Source organism: Procambarus clarkii, chromosome 43 (assembly GCF_040958095.1).
Source record: "Procambarus clarkii isolate CNS0578487 chromosome 43, FALCON_Pclarkii_2.0, whole genome shotgun sequence".
In the NCBI taxonomy this organism is placed as follows: Eukaryota; Metazoa; Arthropoda; class Malacostraca; order Decapoda; family Cambaridae; genus Procambarus; species Procambarus clarkii.
Window position 1 is genome coordinate 27242586 of NC_091192.1, and position 23409 is coordinate 27265994.

At 42.4% G+C, this 23409-nt stretch overlaps 1 protein-coding gene across 2 annotated transcripts in view; it reads right to left on the minus strand.

The window, feature by feature from the left end:
* Positions 1-15405: 15405 nt before the first annotated feature.
* The window catches only part of LOC123747484 (pancreatic triacylglycerol lipase), a 38629-nt gene continuing 30625 nt past the window's right edge, over positions 15406-23409 (minus strand). For both annotated transcript variants that reach the window (XM_069299978.1, XM_069299979.1), the window contains exons 9-12: positions 20507-20767; positions 17849-17981; positions 17310-17501; positions 15406-15897 (exon numbers count right to left, since the gene is read on the minus strand). In XM_069299978.1, coding sequence (XP_069156079.1) covers positions 15543-15897; positions 17310-17501; positions 17849-17981; positions 20507-20767 — 941 coding nt within the window. In that variant the 3' untranslated portion in view covers positions 15406-15542. The remainder of the gene's footprint in view (positions 15898-17309; positions 17502-17848; positions 17982-20506; positions 20768-23409) is intronic.

A 23409-nucleotide genomic window follows, 5' to 3' on the forward strand; every position in this document is an offset into this window, starting at 1 on the left:
TCTCTCTCTCTCTCTCTCTCTCTCTCTCTCTCTCTCTCTCTCTCTCTCTCTCTCTCTCTCTCTCTCTCTCTCTCTCTCTCTCTCCCTCCCTCCCTGCCAGCCCCACAGGGCCCACCACAACGTTACTCACAAGTCCTTTGAAATATGTTTAACATCAAATAAAATGCAAAGTTGAATTTAGATAGGTGTTGGAGTAATGTTGGAGCTTGCAGTGTTGGAGATAATCATCCGGGGGGGAAAGATGTGATATTTTAGCTCGGGAATGCAAGGGTAGGAAACTGCTGGCTATATATTCTGGTGGTGGAGAGGGAGAGAGAGAGAGAGAGAGAGAGAGAGAGAGAGAGAGAGAGAGAGAGAGAGAGAGAGAGAGAGAGAGAGAGAGAGAGAGAGAGAGAGAGAGAGGACGGGAATAAAACCTGACGTGATCTGGAGAATATAGACGCGCGTGTGAAAGCTTTTGTTAAGATTTGCATATTAGTAAGTAACGGAGGGGCGGCGACTGGAGGAGAGGTCCAAGTTGTGTTGCGAGGTCCCAAATGTTGTTTTGTGTTTATTGAGATGTAAGTTGAGGGGGGGGAGAGTGGTAGTGGGGGTGGTAGATGGTGGTGGTTGGTGAAGAGAGAGAGAGAGGGTGAGTGGTCACCACTATCAGTTCACCGGGGTTACAAATAACATCTCGATGGTCAAAGGTCACATCAGGGTTTTTTTTGGTAAAACCAAAAACAAAAATATTATATTTTAGTTTCAGAAACACAATAGGAATTTAAATACTACAAATCGTGTTGATTGATTAATATAAAGCTTTCATAAATAATCAATTTCAACAGTTAGTGATTATTTAATATTCTCGATCACACTTTAATATATTCAAATTCTGTTACGGGCTATTCATACCCGTGCCACCTCTTGGGTGGCTTAATCTTCATCAATCATTTTAATATATTCAAATTCTAATATATACAGGTCATTGCGCCGTAAATTACCCTACACGATTCGCTACACAATGGGAAAAATACGAAATAGATCACGAAACAGTAAATACAGCTTGGATAAGTTTAGATTCAGGAAAGACCTGGGTAAATACTGGTTAGGAAACACGATTGTTGATTTGTGGAGCAAATTACCGAGTAGCATGTTAGACGTGAGAGTGTTGCATTGTTTCAAGCGCAGGTTAGACGTCTGGATCGTTTCAAAAGCAGGTTTAGACATTATATATATGAATGGGTTTTGGTTGATATAACTAAAGGAGCTCGTTCATATAGGCATGGTGCAATTTAAAATATTCTTATGTTCGTAGGTTTCATCCTAATTGGTACCAATTTTTACTACTTTCATCAACTCTATCTTGTGTAGCTTGCTTCCGGGGATCAATGGCCCCGCGGCCCGGTCTCCGACCAGGCCTCCCCTAGTGGGGAGGCATATTAATTATGTTTCATTTAAATATTGTCTTATGGCTTGTGGGTTACTCACGATTTATTGAACGACTTATTCATCTTCCTCTCACCCCTCACCCACACTCTCTCCCCTCACCCCCCCCCCTCCTCATCACCTCACACACGTGAGGTGATGACCCTCATCACGACAAATTAATGAGGTCATCAAGTATCCTAATTTCCATTTATTTTGCAAAATCACTACAAGAAGTTTGCCAATTTTCCAGCGACTTGCAAAATTAGTCACTTTTCTTCACCTTAAGTGACTGCAATATGAGGGAGAGGGAGGGAGAGAGAGGGAGCTCAGAGAGAGAGAGAGAGAGAGAGAGAGAGAGAGAGAGAGAGAGAGAGAGAGAGAGAGAGAGAGAGAGAGAGAGAGAGAGGGAGCTCAGAGAGAGAGAGAGAGAGAGAGAGAGAGAGAGAGAGAGAGAGAGAGAGAGAGAGAGAGAGAGAGAGAGAGAGAGAGAGAGAGAGAGAGAGAGAGAGAGAGGAAGTGAGGGGGGGGGGAGAGAACGAGTTAAGCAAACACACACACATGTATGTGTTCTAACAAACTATTTCTGGTGGCTAATTATTTCTATAATACACTAATTACACGACCGAGTGACTTAGTTCAGATACATATGAACTCTCAAATAGATTATAATTATAGAAGCATGTCAAATTAACTATAATATTAATATAAACTATATTGATAGCTAGAACAATTATAGTTTTTATATACACACACACACACACACACACACACACACACACACACACACACACACACACACACACACACACACACACACCATGCTACACACAGCTACAAACAGACCAGTAGAGCAGCATTCAACTCACTTCGTTACCTCTTGTGGGGGAGAGAGCAAAATAAACGCAGATTCCAAAACTGAAGAAATTAATTCTTCAGGTTCCACTATCACAAACTTCTTTATCGGTCTCTGAGGAAAAAAAATATACGCGATAAGAATTTTTTCAAGACTGTCTGCACGAGGACTTGACTCGGGGCGCGATTATCAAGATCTGTAGAGGGTGTTTGCATGTTTGGTTTGGTATGTACACACACACACACACACACACGCTCACGCGGCCCGGGATCGATTCCTAGGAATTGTGAGTGTGTGTGTGGTACTCCTCAGGACTTCAAATATATACGTAAAACAAGCAATTAAACAAAGGATTTTATGACCACTGCGCCGGTGGTCAGAGTCCCAGCGTTGTTGATGTCGATGTTATATATATATATATATATATATATATATATATATATATATATATATATATATATATATATATATATATATATATATATATGTCGTACCTAGTAGCCAGAACGCACTTCTCAGCCTACTATGCAAGGCCCGATTTGCCTAATAAGCCAAGTTTTCCTGAATTAATATTTTTTCTCTATTTTTTTTCTGATGAAATGATAAAGCTACCCATTTCATTATGTATGAGGTCAATTTTTTTTATTGGAGTTAAAATTAACGTAGATATATGACCGAACCTAACCAACCCTACCTAACCTAACCTAACCTATCTTTATAGGTTAGGTTAGGTTAGGTAGCCGAAAAAGTTAGGTTAGGTTAGGTTAGGTAGGTTAGGTAGTCGAAAAACAATTAATTCATGAAAACTTGGCTTATTAGGCAAATCGGGCCTTGCATAGTAGGCAGAGAAGTGCGTTCTGGCTACTAGGTACGACATATATATATATATAATAATATAATAATAATAATAATTTTTATTTAGGCAAAGGTACATACATAAAGAGATTTTACAAAGTTTGTTGGCTTTATAGATAGGAGCTAGTACATACAATGCCTAAAGCCACTATTACGCAAAGCGTTTCGGGCAGGGCAGGTTTCGGGGCGTTACAATATATATATTGTATATATATATACAATATATATATATATATATATATATATATATATATATATATATATATATATATATATATATATATATATATATTGTGTGTGTGTGTGTGTGTGTAATATATATATAAAAACCTAGAAAGGGTCCCACCTCTGGTGCAAGTATAGGGACCCATAGCCTCGGAGAAGAAAATAAAGAGTACTCAGAGAAGACCTTGTGGATCCTCACTGAACACTTTGATATTTTCTTCCCCTACCACCCCTATTATTTTGTTAAGTGTGTATATATATCTAACTTTATTTGAAAATGTCATTACACAAAAAGGGTTACAACATTGGTTACATGCAGGGTACAAGGCTGCTTGTCACAAGTTGTAGAGCTCCTCCAGCTCCTCAGATGGCGGGCAGGAACCATGGAAGCAGTGAGCATTTCCTCTCTGGATCGCCACACTAAGGCGCTGAAAGAGAAAACTGGCAGCTCTAGGGTCTCTAGTTGTTTCAATTAGCTTGAACCCCAACTCCTTCAAAAAACTAGCAGCACTTTTACCCCAAGCACCAAGTGTCTCTGAGGCAATGGGGACAAAATTGTAGTGGTGCTCAAGGTCTCTGTATTTACGTGACTTGGCCGCTTCCCGGTGATTGGCAGCTCCTCCTGCTTGTGTAGCACTGAAGTCAACATAGGTATTGGCTAAAGTTGAAACGCAAGTGTAGTCCCACACCAACTGTCTACCATTCTTCCAGGGGTTCACCGTGATTCCGTCTGGGCGACCGACAGGCTCATCAGAGTTGCGGGGCATTAGGTAACGGGGCTCTCTCTCTGCTGGACAACCGGCTGTGGTAAGGCTTCTCTTAATAATGTCATTGACCTCGCCGTGTTTTGCATGCCATCCTCCTGTCCTTTGGCAAAGAAGGCCATGCCGTCCGTATCTGTCGGCCTCTGCCTCGCCGCAAATACACCTGTATTCGGTGTGGATTGGGGCAGCGAGGCGGAGAGCCACGGCAATTCGGAGGGCCTGCGGTGTGAGACGGGTGCCGGTTGCTGACATTGGGGTTGCTAATAGGAAATCACCTGCATGGGGAGCTGCTACAGCTCTAAGTCGGGCAGTGTCATGTGGTGTTGTTGCAGCTTCTAGAAAAGTCGCAGCTTCTTGGTCGGCAATGGGGCGATCCCAGCTGGATTGCTTATGGGCTTCAGAAGGCGGTGGTTGGGGTGCTGGTCCTGCGAGAGAGATCCATTTGGTTGTGCAGTCTGTGAAGCTGGGATCATGTACCCCTGCCTGTTGAACTAGGTGCTCAGGTAGGATTTCCTTTACCAAGTTGTCAGACCCCACTGAAGAGGACAGGAACGCTGGTACAGCAATTTGTGTTGCTGTGCGCACGCCAAGGCCCCCCGAGTCTGACAGGAAGGGAGGCCTGTTTCCACTGTGAGTCGCTGAGAGAAAGGTTGAGGGCTTTTTCTAGCATTGATTTCAGTAAGCTGTCATACTCCTCTAATTTAATATTGTTGAAAGATGGCGAACATCTTAGAAAGTAGGTCAGCCTGGGGAGGGACAAGCATCTGGTGATGAGGTAAAGTGCATCATGAGCATCGATGTCTTCAATCCTCTCGTTCATCCTCTTCAGGTCAGTGATCTTCTTACCAAGGACCCCGTCGATGGCATTCCTTCCAAGAGGAGCACCTAGGAGTGTGCTGTCCTCAGGGTTGGTTGTATGAATGTCAGGCAAAACAACCTTTATTTGCTCTATTATGTGCTGGTTGCTGGAGGTTATGGCGATATGTATCAATGAAAATCATTTTCAGGCAGTACAGTGACCTGAACTCGCGTTCTGGTGATCCCCAGACACCTGCTCTAACCGACTCAGCCATGATGGTACACAAGTCGTCCAGCCCGGAACTCTACCGAGTTCTCTGGGAGGTTCAGGAGGCCCCAAACCGGTGCCCAACCAAGGTTTTATAGCAAACCCGACCACACTCTGGCCTACTGTAATGGCGTTCACACTGGGTTTAGGAAACTCCTATTTTAGTGAGAGAGAGAGAGAGAGAGAGAGAGAGAGAGAGAGAGAGAGAGAGAGAGAGAGAGAGAGAGAGAGCAGTAAGATTTTGAATTCAGGAGCCGTCTCCGAGCATTAGGGAGATAAGATTTTCTCTCTTTGACTTGTCGTAAAAGTCAAAAACGCAGAGCAGAGTGAAGATGGTAAAACTACCCAACCACCGACACACTCCATCGTAAAGTTAATGTCTCAACCACCACCTTAATGCTTACCACTTACTGTCCTCACACTTCAGTCTTCACCTACCACCATATATATATATATATATATATATATATATATATATATATATATATATATATATATATATATATATATATATATATATATATATATATATATATATATATAATATAATAGTATACATAGAAACATAAATCTTTCTCTGGTTACACTTAATTACTTTCAACCATCCTTCAGTGACAGGCCAATTAGGGTTTTTTTCCCACCCTTCCAGAAATTAGAAATTTTTGTTAAGAACAGAAAATTAGTTTTGATTTAACGAGTAATTACCTCCTGAGCGTCCGACGAGGCAGTTGGGTAATTAAGGTGGTTTAATGGGCTCATGAGCGGAACGGTATTTAAGGTGTGGTGTGCGTCTACGGTGTATTATGTTGTATTGTGTGTCAGTGTTCTGATGGTCGCGGGATTGATTTTGCCGATTGAGATTATGATGTATTTTTTTTTTTTTTTTTTTTTTGGTCGTGTGTGGTACTATATTCTGTTTCTCTGTGCTGCAATTTGCTGCCTTCTGTTGTATTCTGTTGCCCTTTGTTGTATTCTGTTGCCTTGTGTCGTATTTTGTTGCCCCTGTTTTGTATTTTGTTGCCTTGTGTTGTATTCTGTTGCCTTGTGTTGTATTTTGTTGTTATGTTCTTTCTATATGTTGTATTTCCTTGTATTGTTTCTCTGTGTTGTATTTTGATGTCTTGTGTTGTATTTTGGTTCTTTGTGTTGTATTATATTGCCCTGTGTTGTATTTTGTTGCCATGCGTTGTAATGTATTAGTTTAGATGTACTTCAAAGTACTATTGTAATGTATTATGCTGTATTATAACAGACATTCCCTTTATCACAACTAAATAATCCTGTTATAACAACTAACAATTCTGTTATTACAAGCAATAAATCCTTTTTTAACGACAAACAATCCTGTCTTAACTGAATATCTGTGAAAACTCGTAAACAAAGAAAGATTTACACACACCGTTTTTCAATAGTTTCCCCTCGGAATATATGTAATTGTTGTCTCGAAGGGTAAAATGAAATAGAGTTTGAATATGTTAATATTTTTTCAATATTTACGATAATTTAAAGTGTGTAGTAGTATTGGCTACAATATTTTAAAACTGTTTTTATCGTAATTATAAATAAAGTTTGCAAGGACTTGATTATATTTTTTTGGTTTGAAATAAAGTTGAAATTATTTTTTTTTCGTCGCGTTGTTTTCAATAAATTTGTATTATTTTGTAAATGTGTTTCGATGTTTAGTATTGTCGTTAGCTTTCATTTTGGTATTATTTCAATTATTACCTTTCACAAATATTACGTATGTTTAAACCAATAGTAGCATGTGTTCATGCTAATGATAACATTATTTATATTCGTCTGTTTCGTTAAAATGATCATTTTTATCACACATTGTAATGACTTTAGTTACCTATATGATTACCCGTTTTCTTTGTGATGCTGTTTATCCAAGCAGTGATGAGGACGCTGGAATGAGGAAAGAAGCGAGAGAGAGAAGAGATAAAGATAGTGAAAGGAGTCAAAGGGAAAGAGAATAGGATGAATCAAAACCTCACTAAGCTGTATTGTGAACCTTCCCCATCCCCCTATCTTGAAGATGTTTTTGAATAATAAAATAAAATATTATAATTTAATATTATAATATCTTAAGTATAATAATTGAATATCTTTTTGTTTTTTAATACCAGACTCCGTGGTATAGTGGTAAGGCACTCGCCTGGCGTTCCGCGAGGGCTTTGTCATGGGTTCTTATCCTGGCCGGGGAGGATTTACTGGGCGCAAATCCTTAACTGTAGCCTCTGTTTAACTCAACAGTAATATGAGTACTTGGTTGTAAAAACAATTTTTCGCGGCGGGGATCGTATTCCAGGGACCTGCCCGAAACGCTACGCGTACTAGTGGCTGTACAAGAATGTAACAACTCTTGTATATATCTCAAAAAAAAAAATGACGAACAGGTTCGTCATTCAAAATACAGTTTATTAGGCTGCATTATTCTTAGCCATACTCTTATAAAACCCTTAACGGAGCTGAGAGAGAGAGAGAGGGAGGAACGGTAAAAGAGAGAGATAGGCAAAGAGAATAAGAAACAGTGAGAGAACAACAAAGAATTTTTAGAAATAGTAAGAGACAATGAGATAGAGAGTGTAACAGAGTCAGTGAGAAACTCAGAAACAGAGAAGAGAGAGAGAGAGAGAGAGAGAGCATGACTACACACACTCACATAATATTTTACACCCAAACAACAAAGCTGTTATGAATTTGCATATATAAAATTTGACACCTGGGTTCTGTATGCGACGCTGATTGGTCAATGGAGAGATTATTCTCGCTTCTGATTCGTTAAGGAAGCTGCATTCTCCCTCTTGATTGCCCAATTAAAATCTCGTTCTCGTTGTTGATTGGCCAATAGGAATGTCGTCTTCGTTCCCAATTAGTTTATGAAATACAAGATCTTACTGGTTGCTGGGTAATGAGAAACTTGGTCTCGATTTTCTTTGGTTGAAGGATTTTTTTTCTAATTTTTGATTGATTAATTGGTATAATCCTCTTTATAATTTGTATTTCTCTTGTCCTCTTTCACCCCATATTAATTCTTGTTTTCCTCTCTGTCTCTCTCTTTCTCTGTCTCTCTCTCTCTGCCCTACGCAGTCCAAACCTTGTCTACCCCACTTGCCCCATTCTACCCTCTCACCCCTCTCTCTCCCTCTCTACCCTCTCACCCCTCTCACCCCTCTCTACCCTCTCACCACCAGTGTCGACGTACCGGAATAATGTTTTGTTGCCCATAAATCTCTTTTTTTTCCCTGAATTTATTGGAAAATAGAGTTGGGAAGGAGGAGAAATGAGGAGGAGAAAGGTCAGCAGAAGACAGGAAGAAGAGAAAGCGAGAGAGAAAGAGATGGGGAAGAAAACATAGTAGAGCGAGACACGCGATAAGAAAAACTGAAAGAAAGGGTATAAGAGAGGTTTGGTAAAGGGAACGAGAGGGAGAAAAGACAGAAAAGAGCTAAGAAGTAGACATAGAAATGACCCGATACGGTGTTCAAAGATGAGAAGGTAGATAACAGAAGTATACGATATCCTTCAGGGAGGCTGCCCCTTCCTGCACTAATGTGAATTTGAGGGGAAATGGGCGGTATGGGAAGGGGAAATGGGAAAAGGAAGAAAAGGGCGAGGAAGGAATGGTACGCGTAAAGAAAGTATAAGAGAAGGAAAGAAGGATAATGAGCGAAGGGGAGAGAGATGGAAAAGGAAGCAGGGAGGAAGAGGATAACGCTGAAAGAACAGAATGGAAAGGGGAGGAATGGAAAAGAAATGGAAACGGGCTTAGAAAATATGAAAGAGAAGGAATGGCGAAGGAAGAAAACGGAGAAGAGTGAACACACACACTCACAAATAATAAAACAAAAAATAATTTTTTTAACAAAAATCTATAATAAATCAGCACGCAGCAGTGAGAATAAAATAAAATAACAATGATAATAATAATAAATTGTATAACAATTTAACATCATATATAAAAATTATGATTTCAGTTGACTTCGAATAATTTAATTTTAGTTAAAGGAGCATCATGTGAAGGGTGAGTGACCCGGAGGCTGCGAGAGAGAGAGAGAGAGAGAGAGAGAGAGAGAGAGAGAGAGAGAGAGAGAGAGAGAGAGAGAGAGAGAGAGAGAGAGAGAGAGATACTGTGTCTCTCCGGCAGATTAGGGAAGAAGAAGGTCGTTAGGGTGAGTGAGACAAGCCATTGTCAGCTATTGTAATCTATTGTTCTAAGTAAAGAGGAAGGAATGTCTTATTATCTTCATTTGTCTTTCTCTCTCTCTCTCTCTAATCGCGTGTCAGTTTAATTCTGTATAATCAGGTCTAAATAGAAATATTATTGCAACACTGACTTGAATCTTTCACTTGGCAATTGTTGAGGGTCCGGGTCTTACAGCAGCCCTTCCTCCGAATAGACAGGACGTTTTAATACTGAATGTAATACATACATTCCTGATTGTCTGCATAGTATATATGCAGCACTTAATTGTGCTGTTACATTTATAGGGATATATATTCTACTAATTTTGTTTCAATACACTCGAAAACTTCAACCTAAATATTTCGTGTTCAATTCTATTACTCTGTTGTTGCTGTTTAAGATTCGCTACTTGGAACAAAAAGTTTCAAGCAGCACGGACTATGGTGAGCCCATATAATCTATTACTGATTGATTGATGAAGAATAAGCCACCCAAAAGGTGGCACGGGCATGAATAGCCCGTAAGTGGTGGCCCGTTTGAGCCATTACCAGTATCAAGAGCTGGTACTGGAGATCTGTTGAGGTGCGAATGCACCCTGCGTGACGGGAGATGTCTCCCGTGAACTATTACTGTTGTTAAAGATTTGCTACCTGGAACTAAAAGTCCCAAGCAACACGGGCTATGGTGAGCCTATCTACTAATTCTTTAAACATAAGTTTTAAATAAAGAATTTTTTTTAATTTTATTAAATATTAGAGATTTTATACAAAATTTTTAAATATCCTGAGTTACTTTATAAGTTATTGAAAGATTTTAGTTTTTTTTTTTATAAAATTGTAATATCAATATAGTCAAAGGTTAAGTACTAATTGTAATTAAGACGCGATAAATGATTTTTACACGCTTGTTCTCCTACATTCCCAAGGTTAGGTAAGGTCGTGGTTTTCTGTACAGCTTTTCAGGTAAACTCTAATATTCACAATATTTTGGTGCGATGCTGGCGAATAAGTGTATTTGTGTACAATGCCAATAGTCAGGATTGTACTTATTACATTTAGTATTAAAACATACTGTCTATACGGAGGATGGGCTGCAAGAGTCATATTTCCAATAGGCATCGTATTTTCACAACTGCACGAGGGGGGGCGGTGGATTTTAGGTTAGGTTTCATTATGCTTGGTTATACTAATATGGTGTAATATTATCCGAAACGTATAAAATGGAAATTAAAAAACTATTTAAATGTACCCGTGAACTTTGCTTGCAGAAAATCAAACTCTTCAGACCATTTTAAAGAAAATGTGTTCAGCATATACTTTTTTATATTTTAAACCAACGATTTAAAATGCAATAAAGTTATAACTTGAGAATATCCTCTGTTTAGGAAAAAGGTTCACTTGCCAATTTACATGTAGACTATTACTGAAACTGTAATGTGCTTTCAGATCATCACAAATATCTAGATAACTCTCCAGGTGGTTTAATGGGGCGGTTTGTTACTGATGGTAATGGATTTGTTCTGTGGACGAGCTCAAACAGGATGATGACATGACATATAATACATCACTATTACAGATATTCAATATAAAAACAATAATAATAATAAAACATTGTGTCAGGGGGGACAGGAAGCCAGAGTGTATTCATACACGTTAGGCTTATATCGAGGTCTCCCCCCCCCCCATTCCCTAGGTTGAATTAGTAACCCCACAAGAAGCCGACAAAACTCCTGAGTACCTACTTACTGCTAGGTGAACAGGGTCATTAGGTGATAGGAAATGCGACCAACTATTTCTGTCTCGCCGGGCATTCGAACCCCGGCATTCTCCATTGTGAGTCGAGAACAAACCCGACTGAACTACCGGGAACCCTAATTTTGACTAATGCGTCGCATTTTTAGCGGATTGGTAGATTACGTAAGAAATGTGACGCATTAGGCGACACGACGGGTTCGTTTTCTTTAGATGATCAGTTAATGGTGGTAAACTAAACTATTTTCTTCTCTTATTAGATATAGTGTCATTTTTGCCTTACGTTTTCCTTTGATAATTACAAATTATTTGTCTTTTTAAGAAGCCAGAGACAAACTTTTGATATTAATTAATATGTTTAGTGCTTAAAAAAAAGGACAACTATTGCCTCTGAGGTAAATACTGGTAAAATAAATAATCTCCTATAAGTTTATGTAAACTAAATCTATTCATAAATTGTTATACATTTCTAATTAAGTTTATGAATGTGAATTCGAATATAAAAATTAACCATTAAAGTGTATAATAAATTAAAAAGTATTTATTAAAATGCTTTTTAAAAAACTCTGTCTCTAAAAGCAAAGGAGAGAGAGAGAATAATAAATGCAAGTAGAGACAAGGAAGGTGGATGACAACATTATGGATCATATAGTGCCGCGTGCAGTCCCTAGATGGCAGCACGACGCGGCTCAATCGCTTGAAAACAAACGCGATATTTTCCGGGTTTGTTACTTCTGTGTCCACTAAAACCGTTGGAGACCGGAGCAACGGGTTTGCTCCGGTCGTTAGAGGTCCGTTTCTGCGGCGATAGAAGCGAAAGTTCAGGTCCGAAAGAAGCGATGGAAAACGGCAATTGATACTGATGTTTACAGCCCTCTCGAACGGAAGTCCAGAGTTTATCGTTCGAGTCCCGTGTTTATCGTTCGCTCCGGCGAATCTCTCGTATAATAATTTAACGAGATAAAACAAATAGAGGCAGAGAAACGTGAGGAATTTACTGAAATTTAAATCTTTCAACATTTACGTTATTCACTCATGATTATATGCCCTTTTGGAATTAAAAGAACTATTTTTTTACTGTTATTATTTGAAGTTAAACGTAAAGTAAATTTAAAACTGTGGGAAGATAGACGGGTGAGTTGTCGGTCATTTTTGTTCTGTCTGTACTCAGCTATTTGTGCTTGCGGGGGTTGAGCTCTGGCTCTTTGGTCCCGCCTCTCAACTGTCAATCAACTGGTGTACAGATTCCTGAGCCTATTGGGCTCCATCATATCTACATTTGAAACTGTGTATGGAGTCAGCCTCCACCACATCACAGCCTAATGCATTCCATCTGTTAACTACTCTGACACTGAAAAAAAAATTATAACGACTCTATGGCTCATTTTGGGTACTAAGTTTCCACCTGTGTCCCCTTGTTCGCGTCCCACCCGTGCTGAAGAGTTTGTCTTTGTCCACCCTGTCAATTCTCCTGAGAATTTTGTAAGTGGTTATCATGTCTCCCCTTACTCTTCTGTCTTCCAGGGACGTGAGGTTGGGCTCCTTTAGCCTTTCCTCGTAGTTCATACCTCTCAGTTCCGGGACGAGCCTGGTGGCATACCGCTGAATCTTCTCTAACTTTGTGTTGTGTTTAACTAGGTATGGACTCCAGGCTGAGCTGCATACTCCAGGATTGGTCTTACATAAGTGGTATACAGGGTCCTGAACGATTCCTTACACAAGTTTCTAAAGGCAGTTCTTATGTTGGCCAGTCTAGCATATGCCGCTGATGATATCCTTTTGATGTGGGCCTCTGGGGACAGGTTCAGTGTGATATCAACCCCCAGATCTTTCTCTCTTTTTGACTGTTGCAGGATTTCACCTCCCAGATGGTACCTTGTGTTCAGCCTTCTCTCTTCGCCCTAATTTAATTACTTTACACTTTCCTGAGTTGAACTTTAGTAGCCATTTTCAAGACCATTCCTCCAGCTTGTCCAGGTCATCCTGTAGTCTCTGTCTATCTTCATCTGTCCTGATTCTTGTCATAATATTTGCATCATCAGCAAACATTGAGAAGAATGAGTCTATACCCTCCGGAAGATCGTTTACATACATCAGGATCAGGATGGGTCCAAGTACAGAGCCTTGTGGGACTCCGCTGGTGACATCTCGCCACTCTGATGTCTCCCCCCTCACCGTTACTCGCTGTTTCCTGTTACTTAGATATTCCCTTATCCACTGAAGCATCTTACCTTTTACTCCTGCCTGTTTCTTCAACTTTTGTAACAGCCTTTTGTGAGGTACTGTGTCAAAGGCTTTCTGAAAGTCTAACAAAAATGCAGTCTGCCCACCCTTTTCTTTCATACCTAATTTTTGTCACCTGGTCATAGATTTCTATTAAGTCTGTGAGACACGATTTACCATCCATGAACCCATGCTGGTGGTGTGTTACAAAGCTATTTCCCTCCAGATGCTCTACGAGCCTTTGCCTCACGATCTTCTCCATCACCTTGCATGGTATACAAGTTAGGGAAACTGGCCTGTAGTTCAGGGCTTCTTGCCTGTCACCCTTTTGCATATTGGGACTACATTAGCTGTCTTCCAGCTTTCCGGTAGGTCTCCTGTTTCCAGGGACCTGTTATACACCATAGAGAGTGACACACTTAGTGCTTCTGCACCTTCTTTTAGTATCCACGGTGAGATTCTGTCATGCCCAACAGCCTTTGTCACATTCAGCTCCAACAGATTCCTTTTGACCTCATCACTGGTGAGGTCAAATGCCTCCAAGGTGCTTGGTTTGCCTCCTCCTCTCTTAGTGCAGGGGTTTCTCCTTGCTCTATTGAGAAGACCTCCTGCAAACTGTTGATGAGTTCTTCACACACCTTCTTGTCATTCTCTGTGTATCTGTTATCCCCTTTTCTCAGTTTCATCACTTGTTCCTTCACTGCTGTTTGCCTTCTGATGTGGCTGTGGAGTGTGTGTGTGTGTGTGTGTGTGTGTGTGTGTGTGTGTGTGTGTGTGTGTGTGTGTGTGTGTGTGTGTGTGTGTGTGTGTGTGCCAAGTGGTTTCTACGAGAAGAGAGACTTAGCCATAAGCCCCGCCTCACGGTGTTTGAACCTGGGTGTGTTTGTATTTCCTGGTGTTCTAGCAGTCTGTTGGTCCACTTGTTCTTGAAGCTGTTATTTTTGGTTGATCTGTCGTGTGTGTGACGTATGGGTTTGTTTCTGTATTATAATGTTCTTACCATTCTCTTCTTTCTCTGTCCCCTCTCTTCTCTCTCTCTCTCTCTCTCTCTCTCTCTCTCTCTCTCTCTCTCTCTCTCTCTCTCTCTCTCTCTCTCTCTCTCTCTCTCTCTCTCTCTCTCTCTCTCCCCCTCTCTTTCTCTCTCTCTCTCTCTCTCTCTCTCTCTCGCTCTCTCTTTGCTTTCAAGTGACGTACTTAGTGAAACTGCAAGCAAGAGCTGTTATCCTACCTCAGCTCATCTGAAGCCTGCTCCTAGAGACCCATTTATTTCATAAGTTTATTATATGCATCATTAGGAATACACTTTATTTAACTCTAGGTAACAATCATATAAGGAAGAGGATGAGCGTGTAGCCAACTGTGTGCCAGAGCCTTCATGTGATCAGTTGACCTGATTTCCCGTGTATCAACCTGTTGGGCCAACACGTTCCTGATACGAGTTGGAAGATGCGATTTGTCCACGGAGTTGGGCCAGGTGCGGAACTTTGAGAATGTTGGCCTTGTACATAACAGTAAGACCACCAACGTCACGACGGTGTTGCAGGCTCTGATGTTCAGACCGTTCCCACCAGACTTGGTCAAGACTAGAGATGAGCCTTCTGGCCCGTCTCTCTCACTGTGTCCAACAGTCTGATGATTGATGAGGGGGGATGGGGGGGGGGCGATCCAGGAGAGTGGTGCATACTCTAGATGGGAGCGAACTTGTGCTTCATATAAAGTTTTGCAGCCCCTGCTGTCGAGAAGGTGTGAGATGAGCCGTAGAGCTGCAAGTTTCCTCGCTGCCTTTTGGGCTAGGTTAAGCACCTGGCTCATCGTGGTTACTGAAGAGTCGAACTTCATTCCCAAAATGTTAGTTTCATTTGTGAATACTAGGTTTTATCCACCCATTTCAAAGCCCGTCCGATTTGTAATAGTCTAGTTATCATCGTTTGTGTTTTCTCAGCCGAAATGTGACTTGCCTTCTCTTACTCCAGGTAGACATTGCTAAAAGTTGGTGATTGATGAGTCTTGTAGAAGCTTTCATTTCTTCCTTTTTGGATGTGAAGGTTAGAGTGTTGTCATCAGCAGTCTCTCTCTCTCTCTCCTCTCTCTCTCTCTCTCTCTCTCTCTCTCTCTCTCTCTCTCTCTCTCTCTCTCTCTCTCTCTCTCTCTCTCTCTCTCTCTCTCTCTCTCTCTCTGCTGTCCTTTCAGTTTCTTCCAATTCCTTCTATCCCCAAACTCTCCATCTTCGTTGTTTCCGTCTACTTGTATCATCCTCTCCTTCCCTCCTCCTTTTGTTTACCCTAGCCCCTATTCTCCTCCGTGCACTCTCCATAAGCTCTCTGGCGACCTGATTGGTGGAGGAGGCCAGATTACTGATGAACTGGCCGTTTCCTAGGCTGTTGAGGCCGCTGTTGACCGCATCAATATTGCTGTAGATGGTGTCCTCGACGTCGAAGTTGATGAGCGTGCCAAGGAACGAAGCTCCGGGAGAAGGAGCTTGCTCCGGACACGCCGCCTGCCATTCCAGCTGCCTCCGTGTTCCAGATCTGAAGGGCATGTCCAGCCCACAGAACTCGTACCTGGAAAACAGAGGACCACAATGATGGCCTTCTCCAACGTCCCGTTATTTGTTTGCGTTATTATGCTGTGGGAAACGGTCTAGGTACGTTGTGTGTTGTCTGGCAAAGAAGGATTTATGGAAAGGCGGATGTAAGGGCATTTCCAGCAGCAGGTGTGAGTGCTGGAAAACAAACGAAGGTGTTTGGCAGTGCAAAAACAAAATACATTTTGGAAGGCAGTATTTCCAGCAGCAAGGATCCGACCTGAGGAGTGAAACGGCGTTCAGGAGCGAAGAGTTAAAGCCTGGAAAAAGCAGCAGCAACAAAAAAAGAAATGAAACAGACAGAATTTTACCTGGAACATATATTCAAGAGCCTCAGGAATGGCATCTCACCGAGACCTCTAAGATGTGGAACTCCCCTGGAGACAAAAAATCATATATACAATACACAGAACTCTTGAGTGGAGAGCGAGAATACTATGTTAGTCAACAAAACTCTTTCCAAGGAAGGAAGAAGAATATTTCTTGAAGACGCAGCAGGATTCTTCACGAGAAGTAAGATGGATATGGAGAAGCCACGAACCTTGTACCTGGAATATTAAAAAAAAAGACGGTATCCGAGAGAGAGTCGGAACTGGAAGCAAGAAAGACATTTCAAACACTCCAAACTCTCCTCTGGAAAGTATGAAGGAAGCTTTCAGACCACAGAACGTGTTACTGGAAAAGGACGAAGTTTCCATGCTGCTTGACGCGTTTCTTGAGAGGTAAAAAAAGTAGTTTCCAGGCAGGAAAAAAGTAGTTTTAGCGCTGGAAAAATTATCTAGACACAAAAAAAAACTATTCACAGAATAAGAAACTCTGTGTAAAGACACAAAACCACTTCCAGAAATCAAGAGAGAATTGGGGGAATCTGAGGCCCCCCCCCCCAATTACACGTTTTCTTTAGTACGTATAACAGAAAATATGTTGTAAGGAGACACTTAGTTAAAAAAAATAGAGACGCCATGTGTCCGCCCCCCCAAGGGACCAGAAGACAGGTCCGGGAGCACTGGGTACTGATGGTGCTAATGTGGGAGTTATGCCTGTGTGGGAGCACGGACTCCACACCTCCCACACTCCCACCAACACACTCACCAAAGCCCTACAACAAAAAAATCTCAAGGTTTTCCGACTTGTTAAACATTGCACAGATTCGCTCGTCAAATATTCCAACGCCGTTCCAACAATCCCAAGTCTAGTTAAGTTGCAAAAGAGTAAACTTTCTCTGGATTAACTTCTTGGACTATACCTGCATAATGAAACTAATTTGCATATTGTATTTAGCAGTTTATAACACGGCGACTTTGAATTTTGTCAAGTATTAAATTTCTTGATTACTGAGGACGACGGTGGAACAACGGGTTAGTGTAAGAAGGACATACATAGACCTACCTCTCTTGCATCTCGATGGAATCGATGTGGATGCGATTGACATGGACAACCGGTTGAGACAGGAGACGCCAGGTGAGGGGGTTGTAGTAGACAGTGACATAGAGCCACTCTAAGACGACATGCTTCAGGTGTCCCAGGTCGGCACTTCCGATCATGTAGGTGTAGACGTTCCCAGGTTCGAAGAATATCTCTCTGGTGGGAGATGGTGGTCGGTTAGGACTAGGGTGAGTTGTGGTGGTGGTGGTTGTTGTTGTTGTTGTTCTTGATGGTGTGGGATTAGTCAGTCATGTGTCATATGGTCTCCTCCACTTAGCTTAGTAGCACACACACACACACACACACACACACCCACCACACACCCCACCACACCCCACACTCCACACCCCACACCCACACCCACACCCACACCACCACCCGACCACACCCCACCCCACAGCACACACCACACCCACACCCACACCCCACCACACACCCCACACTAACACCCACACTACACCCACATTACACCCACACTACACCCACACTACACCCACACGTACTCTTGGTTGAGTTGGATGCGAGGAGACTGGCCTTTCTGACCATACAAGGTGAGATAGAAGACCCCGACGTCTCCGCCCTGCAGACGAGCCTCCGTCGAGTACGACATCACCACACTCACTCGGTGGTGGAAGGCTGAAAGGTCACACACGAGGTCAGGTCAAGGTCGCCGCAACGAGGGGAAGACTAGTATGGTTGTTAATGGTCGTACAAGGTCATCCTAGGTCTGGTTAAAGGCTCCGGAGAGAGAGAGAGAGAGAGAGAGAGGGCAAGTATGGATGTTAATGACATCAGAGGTCACCGGAGAGTGTCTTTAAGGGGTCATGCTAAGCTAAACCGAGGTCACAACCACTAAAAAAGTGATGGCAAATTTAACTATCAACGACCCATCTAGCAAATTGTGAAACAATCAGTGGTATAAGTGGTTAGGAATCACTAATTAGAGGTTAAACCACGCCATTAAGAGGTCACACAAGGTCACAGATACTTAAGCTAGACCACAGTGCATCCTTGTATCAGAGGGATATCGAAGATAAGGGATATCTATGAATGAGTGTGACCAGGACAATATTTCACTGTGCTGAGTGATAAGGAAAATATATAGGTGTATATCAGGGCAGGTGAGGACAGGAGAGAGAGAAGGTATATCTGTTATCGTATAGCAGGACAGGAAGAGGGATATATGTTGCCTTTGCTTGTCCTGATATATTCTGATATATAAGAATATAGGAACATAAGAATGAAGGCAACTGCAGAAGGCCTATTGGCCCATACGAGTCAGCTCCTATTTATATCCACCCAATCTCATTCATATATGTGTCTAACCTACGTTTGAAACAATTAAGGGATCCTACTTCTATTATGTTACGCGGTAATTGGTTCCACAAATCAACAGCCCTGTTACCGAACCAGTATTTACCCCAGGTCTTTCCTAAATCTAAATCAAGTGTGTACCCATTGTTTCGTGTTCTGTCTTGTGTTGATACTTTTAATACTAAATTAAGGGATACTTTTTCCTAAATATGTATTAAGGGAAAAATATGATATGGATTTCAGGGGATGAAGGAACATGTTAGGAGTCAGTTAACTGTAGAAAAGAGGACACTGTAATGAGTAAAAATGAGTTAGAACAATTAGGTAGTAACTCGTGGGTAATCAAACCAACGCCTTAGGTAAGTTGGAAGGTAGGTGTGAAGACTATAGGTGTTGAGGGGAGCCAGCCGCATGCTCGGGTAAGGATAGCCACGTGTTTGTGTAAGGTAGGGACCGTTGAGGTAAGTCTAGCCCATATATCGTGATATCCGGCTAAAGGAAAATATATATTGGGGTAAGTAAAGTGAGATCCGGACACTGAAAGGGATATATAAGGATACACAGAGCGATATCCGGATACATAGAGTGATATCCAGATACATAGAGTGATATCCAGATACACACAGAGTGATATCAGAGAATTAAGGAGGCATCAGAGTTGCCACATTTGGGTAAGTAAGGAATGTTTCGTGAGGTAAGGGGACGGTACTAACATTAAGGTAAGCAAAGGAAACAGAAATATAGCAACAGCCAAGAAGAAGAAGAAGAAGAAGAAGGCAAGAAATTGTTTGATAAAAGTAATATGCAAATAGGGAAAAAAAAATATTAATTAAAAATTTACACACACATGAACAGTGGTCATAAAAATGTCGTCTGCAACATTTGCATAAGAAAATACTTGTGCGAACTTATTGCCATGAACACTATGAAAAATTCCTGCCAAAAAAGTAAGATATTTGCAATTGAGCGTTTGTATACATGTATGTATGTATGTATGTATGTATGTATGTATGTATGTATGTATGTATGTATGTATGTATGTATGTATGTATGTGTGTATGTATGTATGTATGTGAGTGGGAGTATATATGTGAGTGTTAGTATACATGTATATATGTATGTACGTATGTGAGTGGGAGTATATATGTGAGTGTTAGTATACATGTATGTATGTGAGTGGGAGTATATATGTGAGTGTTAGTATACATGTATGTATGTACGTATGTGAGTGGGAGTATATATGTGAGTGTTAGTATACATGTATGTATGTGAGTGGGAGTATATATGTGAGTGTTAGTATACATGTATCTATGTGAGTGGGAGTATATATGTGAGTGTTAGTATACTTGAATGTAAACGAAACATACATATAACCGGCCCATACATGGACTTGCACACACTTACAAAAGGACTTACAACAGCCTTAAGTAATGTCTATAGTAAGAGGTCTTTCCTGTTCTGTGTGTGTGTACTCACCTAGTTGTGTTGGTGGGGGTTGAGCTCTGGCTCTTGGGTCTGTGTGTGGAGGAAAGAGCAGGAGGTTGAGAGAGAGAGAGGGGGGCAGTGCCCCCTTCTCTCTCTCTCTCTCTCTCTCTCTCTCTCTCTCTCTCTCTCTCTCTCTCTCTCTCTCTCTCTCTCTCTCTCTCTCTCTCTCTCTCTCTCTCTCTCTCTCTCTCTCTCTCTCTCTCTCTCTCTCTCTCTCTCTCTCTCTCTCTCTCTCTCTCTCTCTCTCTCTCTCTCTCTGTCTCTCTCTCTCTCTCTCTCTCTCTCTCTCTCTCTCTCTCTCTCTCTCTCTCTCTCTCTCTCTCTCTCTCTCTCTCTCTCTCTCTCTCTCTCTCTCAACTCACTACAAAATGGACTATCAGCTCCAGTGATCAGAAACATCTTTCTCTCCGTCTGCTTGGGCTGGGTGTAGTTGAGATGGGAGTGGGCGTGGGCGCCCATCCTAGCGCATCGCTCCCAGCTACGCCCACACTCCCAGCACCGTCCCTTCAAGTAGGCCTCCCACGACCCGCACTCGATCGAGAGGAAGGGACAGGCGGCGTTGATCGACTCTGTGAAGTACTCGTAGGAACGGATGTGGTTGCAGCCGATGAATCGTCGGATACCTGAGGACGGAGAGAGAGTGAGAGAGTGAGAGAGAGAGAGAGAGAGAGAGAGAGAGAGAGAGAGAGAGAGAGAGAGAGAGAGAGAGAGAGAGAGAGAGAGAGAGAGAGAGAGAGAGAGAGAGAGAGAGGTAAGGTAAATTTTCAAGAGAAAACGGTAAGGATGTTTAACCATGTACAGCGCTTGGAAAGGATAGGAGGACGGAGTGTAGGACCCGTGTCCAATCCTTTCTTTAGACTTTTGGGGGTTGGACGCCGGTCTTCAAAGAGCCGGGCCGTCGATGTGCCCACCGGGCAAAGTGGAGGGACGAGTGTATATAATTCCCGTTGTGGGGAACAGGAGGTGTGGATACTTAGGCCTGTAATGAGGTTCTCTGCAGGTCGAACTACTGACCTTAACCAGGCTGCAACTCCGCAATAGTTGCTTAACTTCCTGTTTCCTATTTATCGCTAGGGTGAACAGAGGCATCAAGTGAAAGGGAACATGCCCAACTATTTCTGTCCCGCCAGGGGATCGTACCCGGGATTCCCGAGTGTAAGAACATAGTCCACTATGGGGCGCATCCGATCGTGGGATCGGATGCGCCCCGGCGTACCCGTGATGGGTGAATCGCGAAGCCCGGAAAGGTGAAACGCCAAGCTTAATCGCGAAGAGAGTGACGCCAATCACTTGAAACTAATACGCCATGTGGCGAAAAAACGCAAACGGGCAGATGATTGGGGAGCCCCAGGAGTCCCTCAGGGGGACGAGCACCGGCCCCGCCCCACACGGAGAACACCAGGGAGCAAAACCAAAACTCGGCCCCAACCAAAACGCAAAAGTCATCAAGTGTCCTCCGGCAGAGCAGAAGCCGCCGCCCACCACGGCTGAGGGCACACCAGGAGCCCACCACGGCTGAGGGCACACCAGGAGCCCACCACGGCTGAGGGCACACCAGGAGCCCACCAAGACCCACCAACTCCCGGCACCTCTCGGCCAAGCCGGCCCCCGAACACCGTCACACCGCCGGGAGAACCAGCCAGAACACGCCAAAAAATCTATCAACAATCCCGTGACCCAAGACGATATGTGCGCCAGGCGTCGTAGAATCGGACCGTTGAAGAGGGATGCCAAACGGCAGTAGCAAAGTCAAAACGCGAAAACAGGACGTGAACAGGCGGCTCCCAGGCGGAGGAGGTGTCCAGACGTCCGCTCGGCGTCAAGGTTCAAGGAATCCCCGGCTATAGTTTGACCGAGGAATGAACATCTTGTTTGTTTACATAACAAAAATCCCGCGCTGACGGCGCTATAAACTCCAGGTAAAACATAAGGTAAATGAAAACAAAAGAGAATCAGTAAAATAATATGAACCTAACAAACGTAATACTAACTGCTACACATCACAATCAATTCTTACCCCGATTTTTTTTTTTATCTGGAAACGTTTGAAGGTGAAAAGAGAGGAGAATGGGAACAGGCGACTTGATCCCTTTTAACAGGCTTTAGAAGAGGATCTGAGAATTTATGGAAATCCTATAGATTTCCTCTGATTCCAAAGAAGAATAAATTGAAGCATCAGAAGCCGAAGCACTCGATAAAGCCTCGGAATTCTGAGTAGAGAGAATTGGATTCCATCTATTTAGCTTCTCGAAGAGTATTTTGATCTTTCAAAGAGAGTTATGCAGATTTCCTGACGCTGATTTGTTTGCTGGAAGGAATAATTTGTTGGACCATAGGAAACGGAGTCCTAAAAACAAGGGATTCAAACTTAAATAAGTAAACGTCAATCATCTTGAAGCCGCGTATTAAATATCTTTAAGAAAAAGCATTAAAAATCCGTCACAAAATCTAAATCATATGACTGAATCCTATTAGATAAAAATCCATCCATTCGTAACTTCGATTAAACTCCATCTAATTTGATTAGAGGATAGGAATGAGCATTGAATTCCTGATACACATACGTGATTAGATCCTATTTGGCAACACCAAGGACTCGGGGAGCAGGATCGGGTGTGGCCGGCGGCGCTGAAATGCGATTTGCTTGGAAAAGAATTGAATTCCTTTCTCGTACAGGACGATTGTGGGATAGCACTTTCTGTCCCTCTTGGTGCCTCTTAGAGTCATCTCATTGTGACTAAATATGATGATAGGTTTTTGTGCTGAGAGAGAGACAGAGAGAGAGGGAGAGACAGACAGACAGACAGACAGACAGACAGACAGACAGACAGACAGACAGACAGACAGACAGACAGACAGACAGAGAGTAATGCTGCAGTACGTGTGAAAGAAAAGATAAGACTGTTTGGTGAAAACATATATATCTGCTGCTGGGAGTAGAGTGAATGAGAAACTTCTGTCTGGGACAGAAAAGCAAAAGGTTCTCTCGCTACGCTACTCCTTCCAACTGTCTTGGTGAAGAACGGCTTGTAAAATGGACGTGAAATTAGACTCGTATCCTAGTTTCTTGTTCTCATATCCCACCTCTTAATTATCATATCCCTACTCCTTGTCCTCATATCCCAGTTCCGTGTCCTCATAGCCCAGCTCCTTGTCCTCATATCCCAGTTCCGTGTCCTCATAGCCCAGCTCCTTGTCCTCATATTCCAGTTCCTTGTCCTCATAGCCCAGCTCCTTGACCTCATATCCCTGCTCCTTGTTTTCA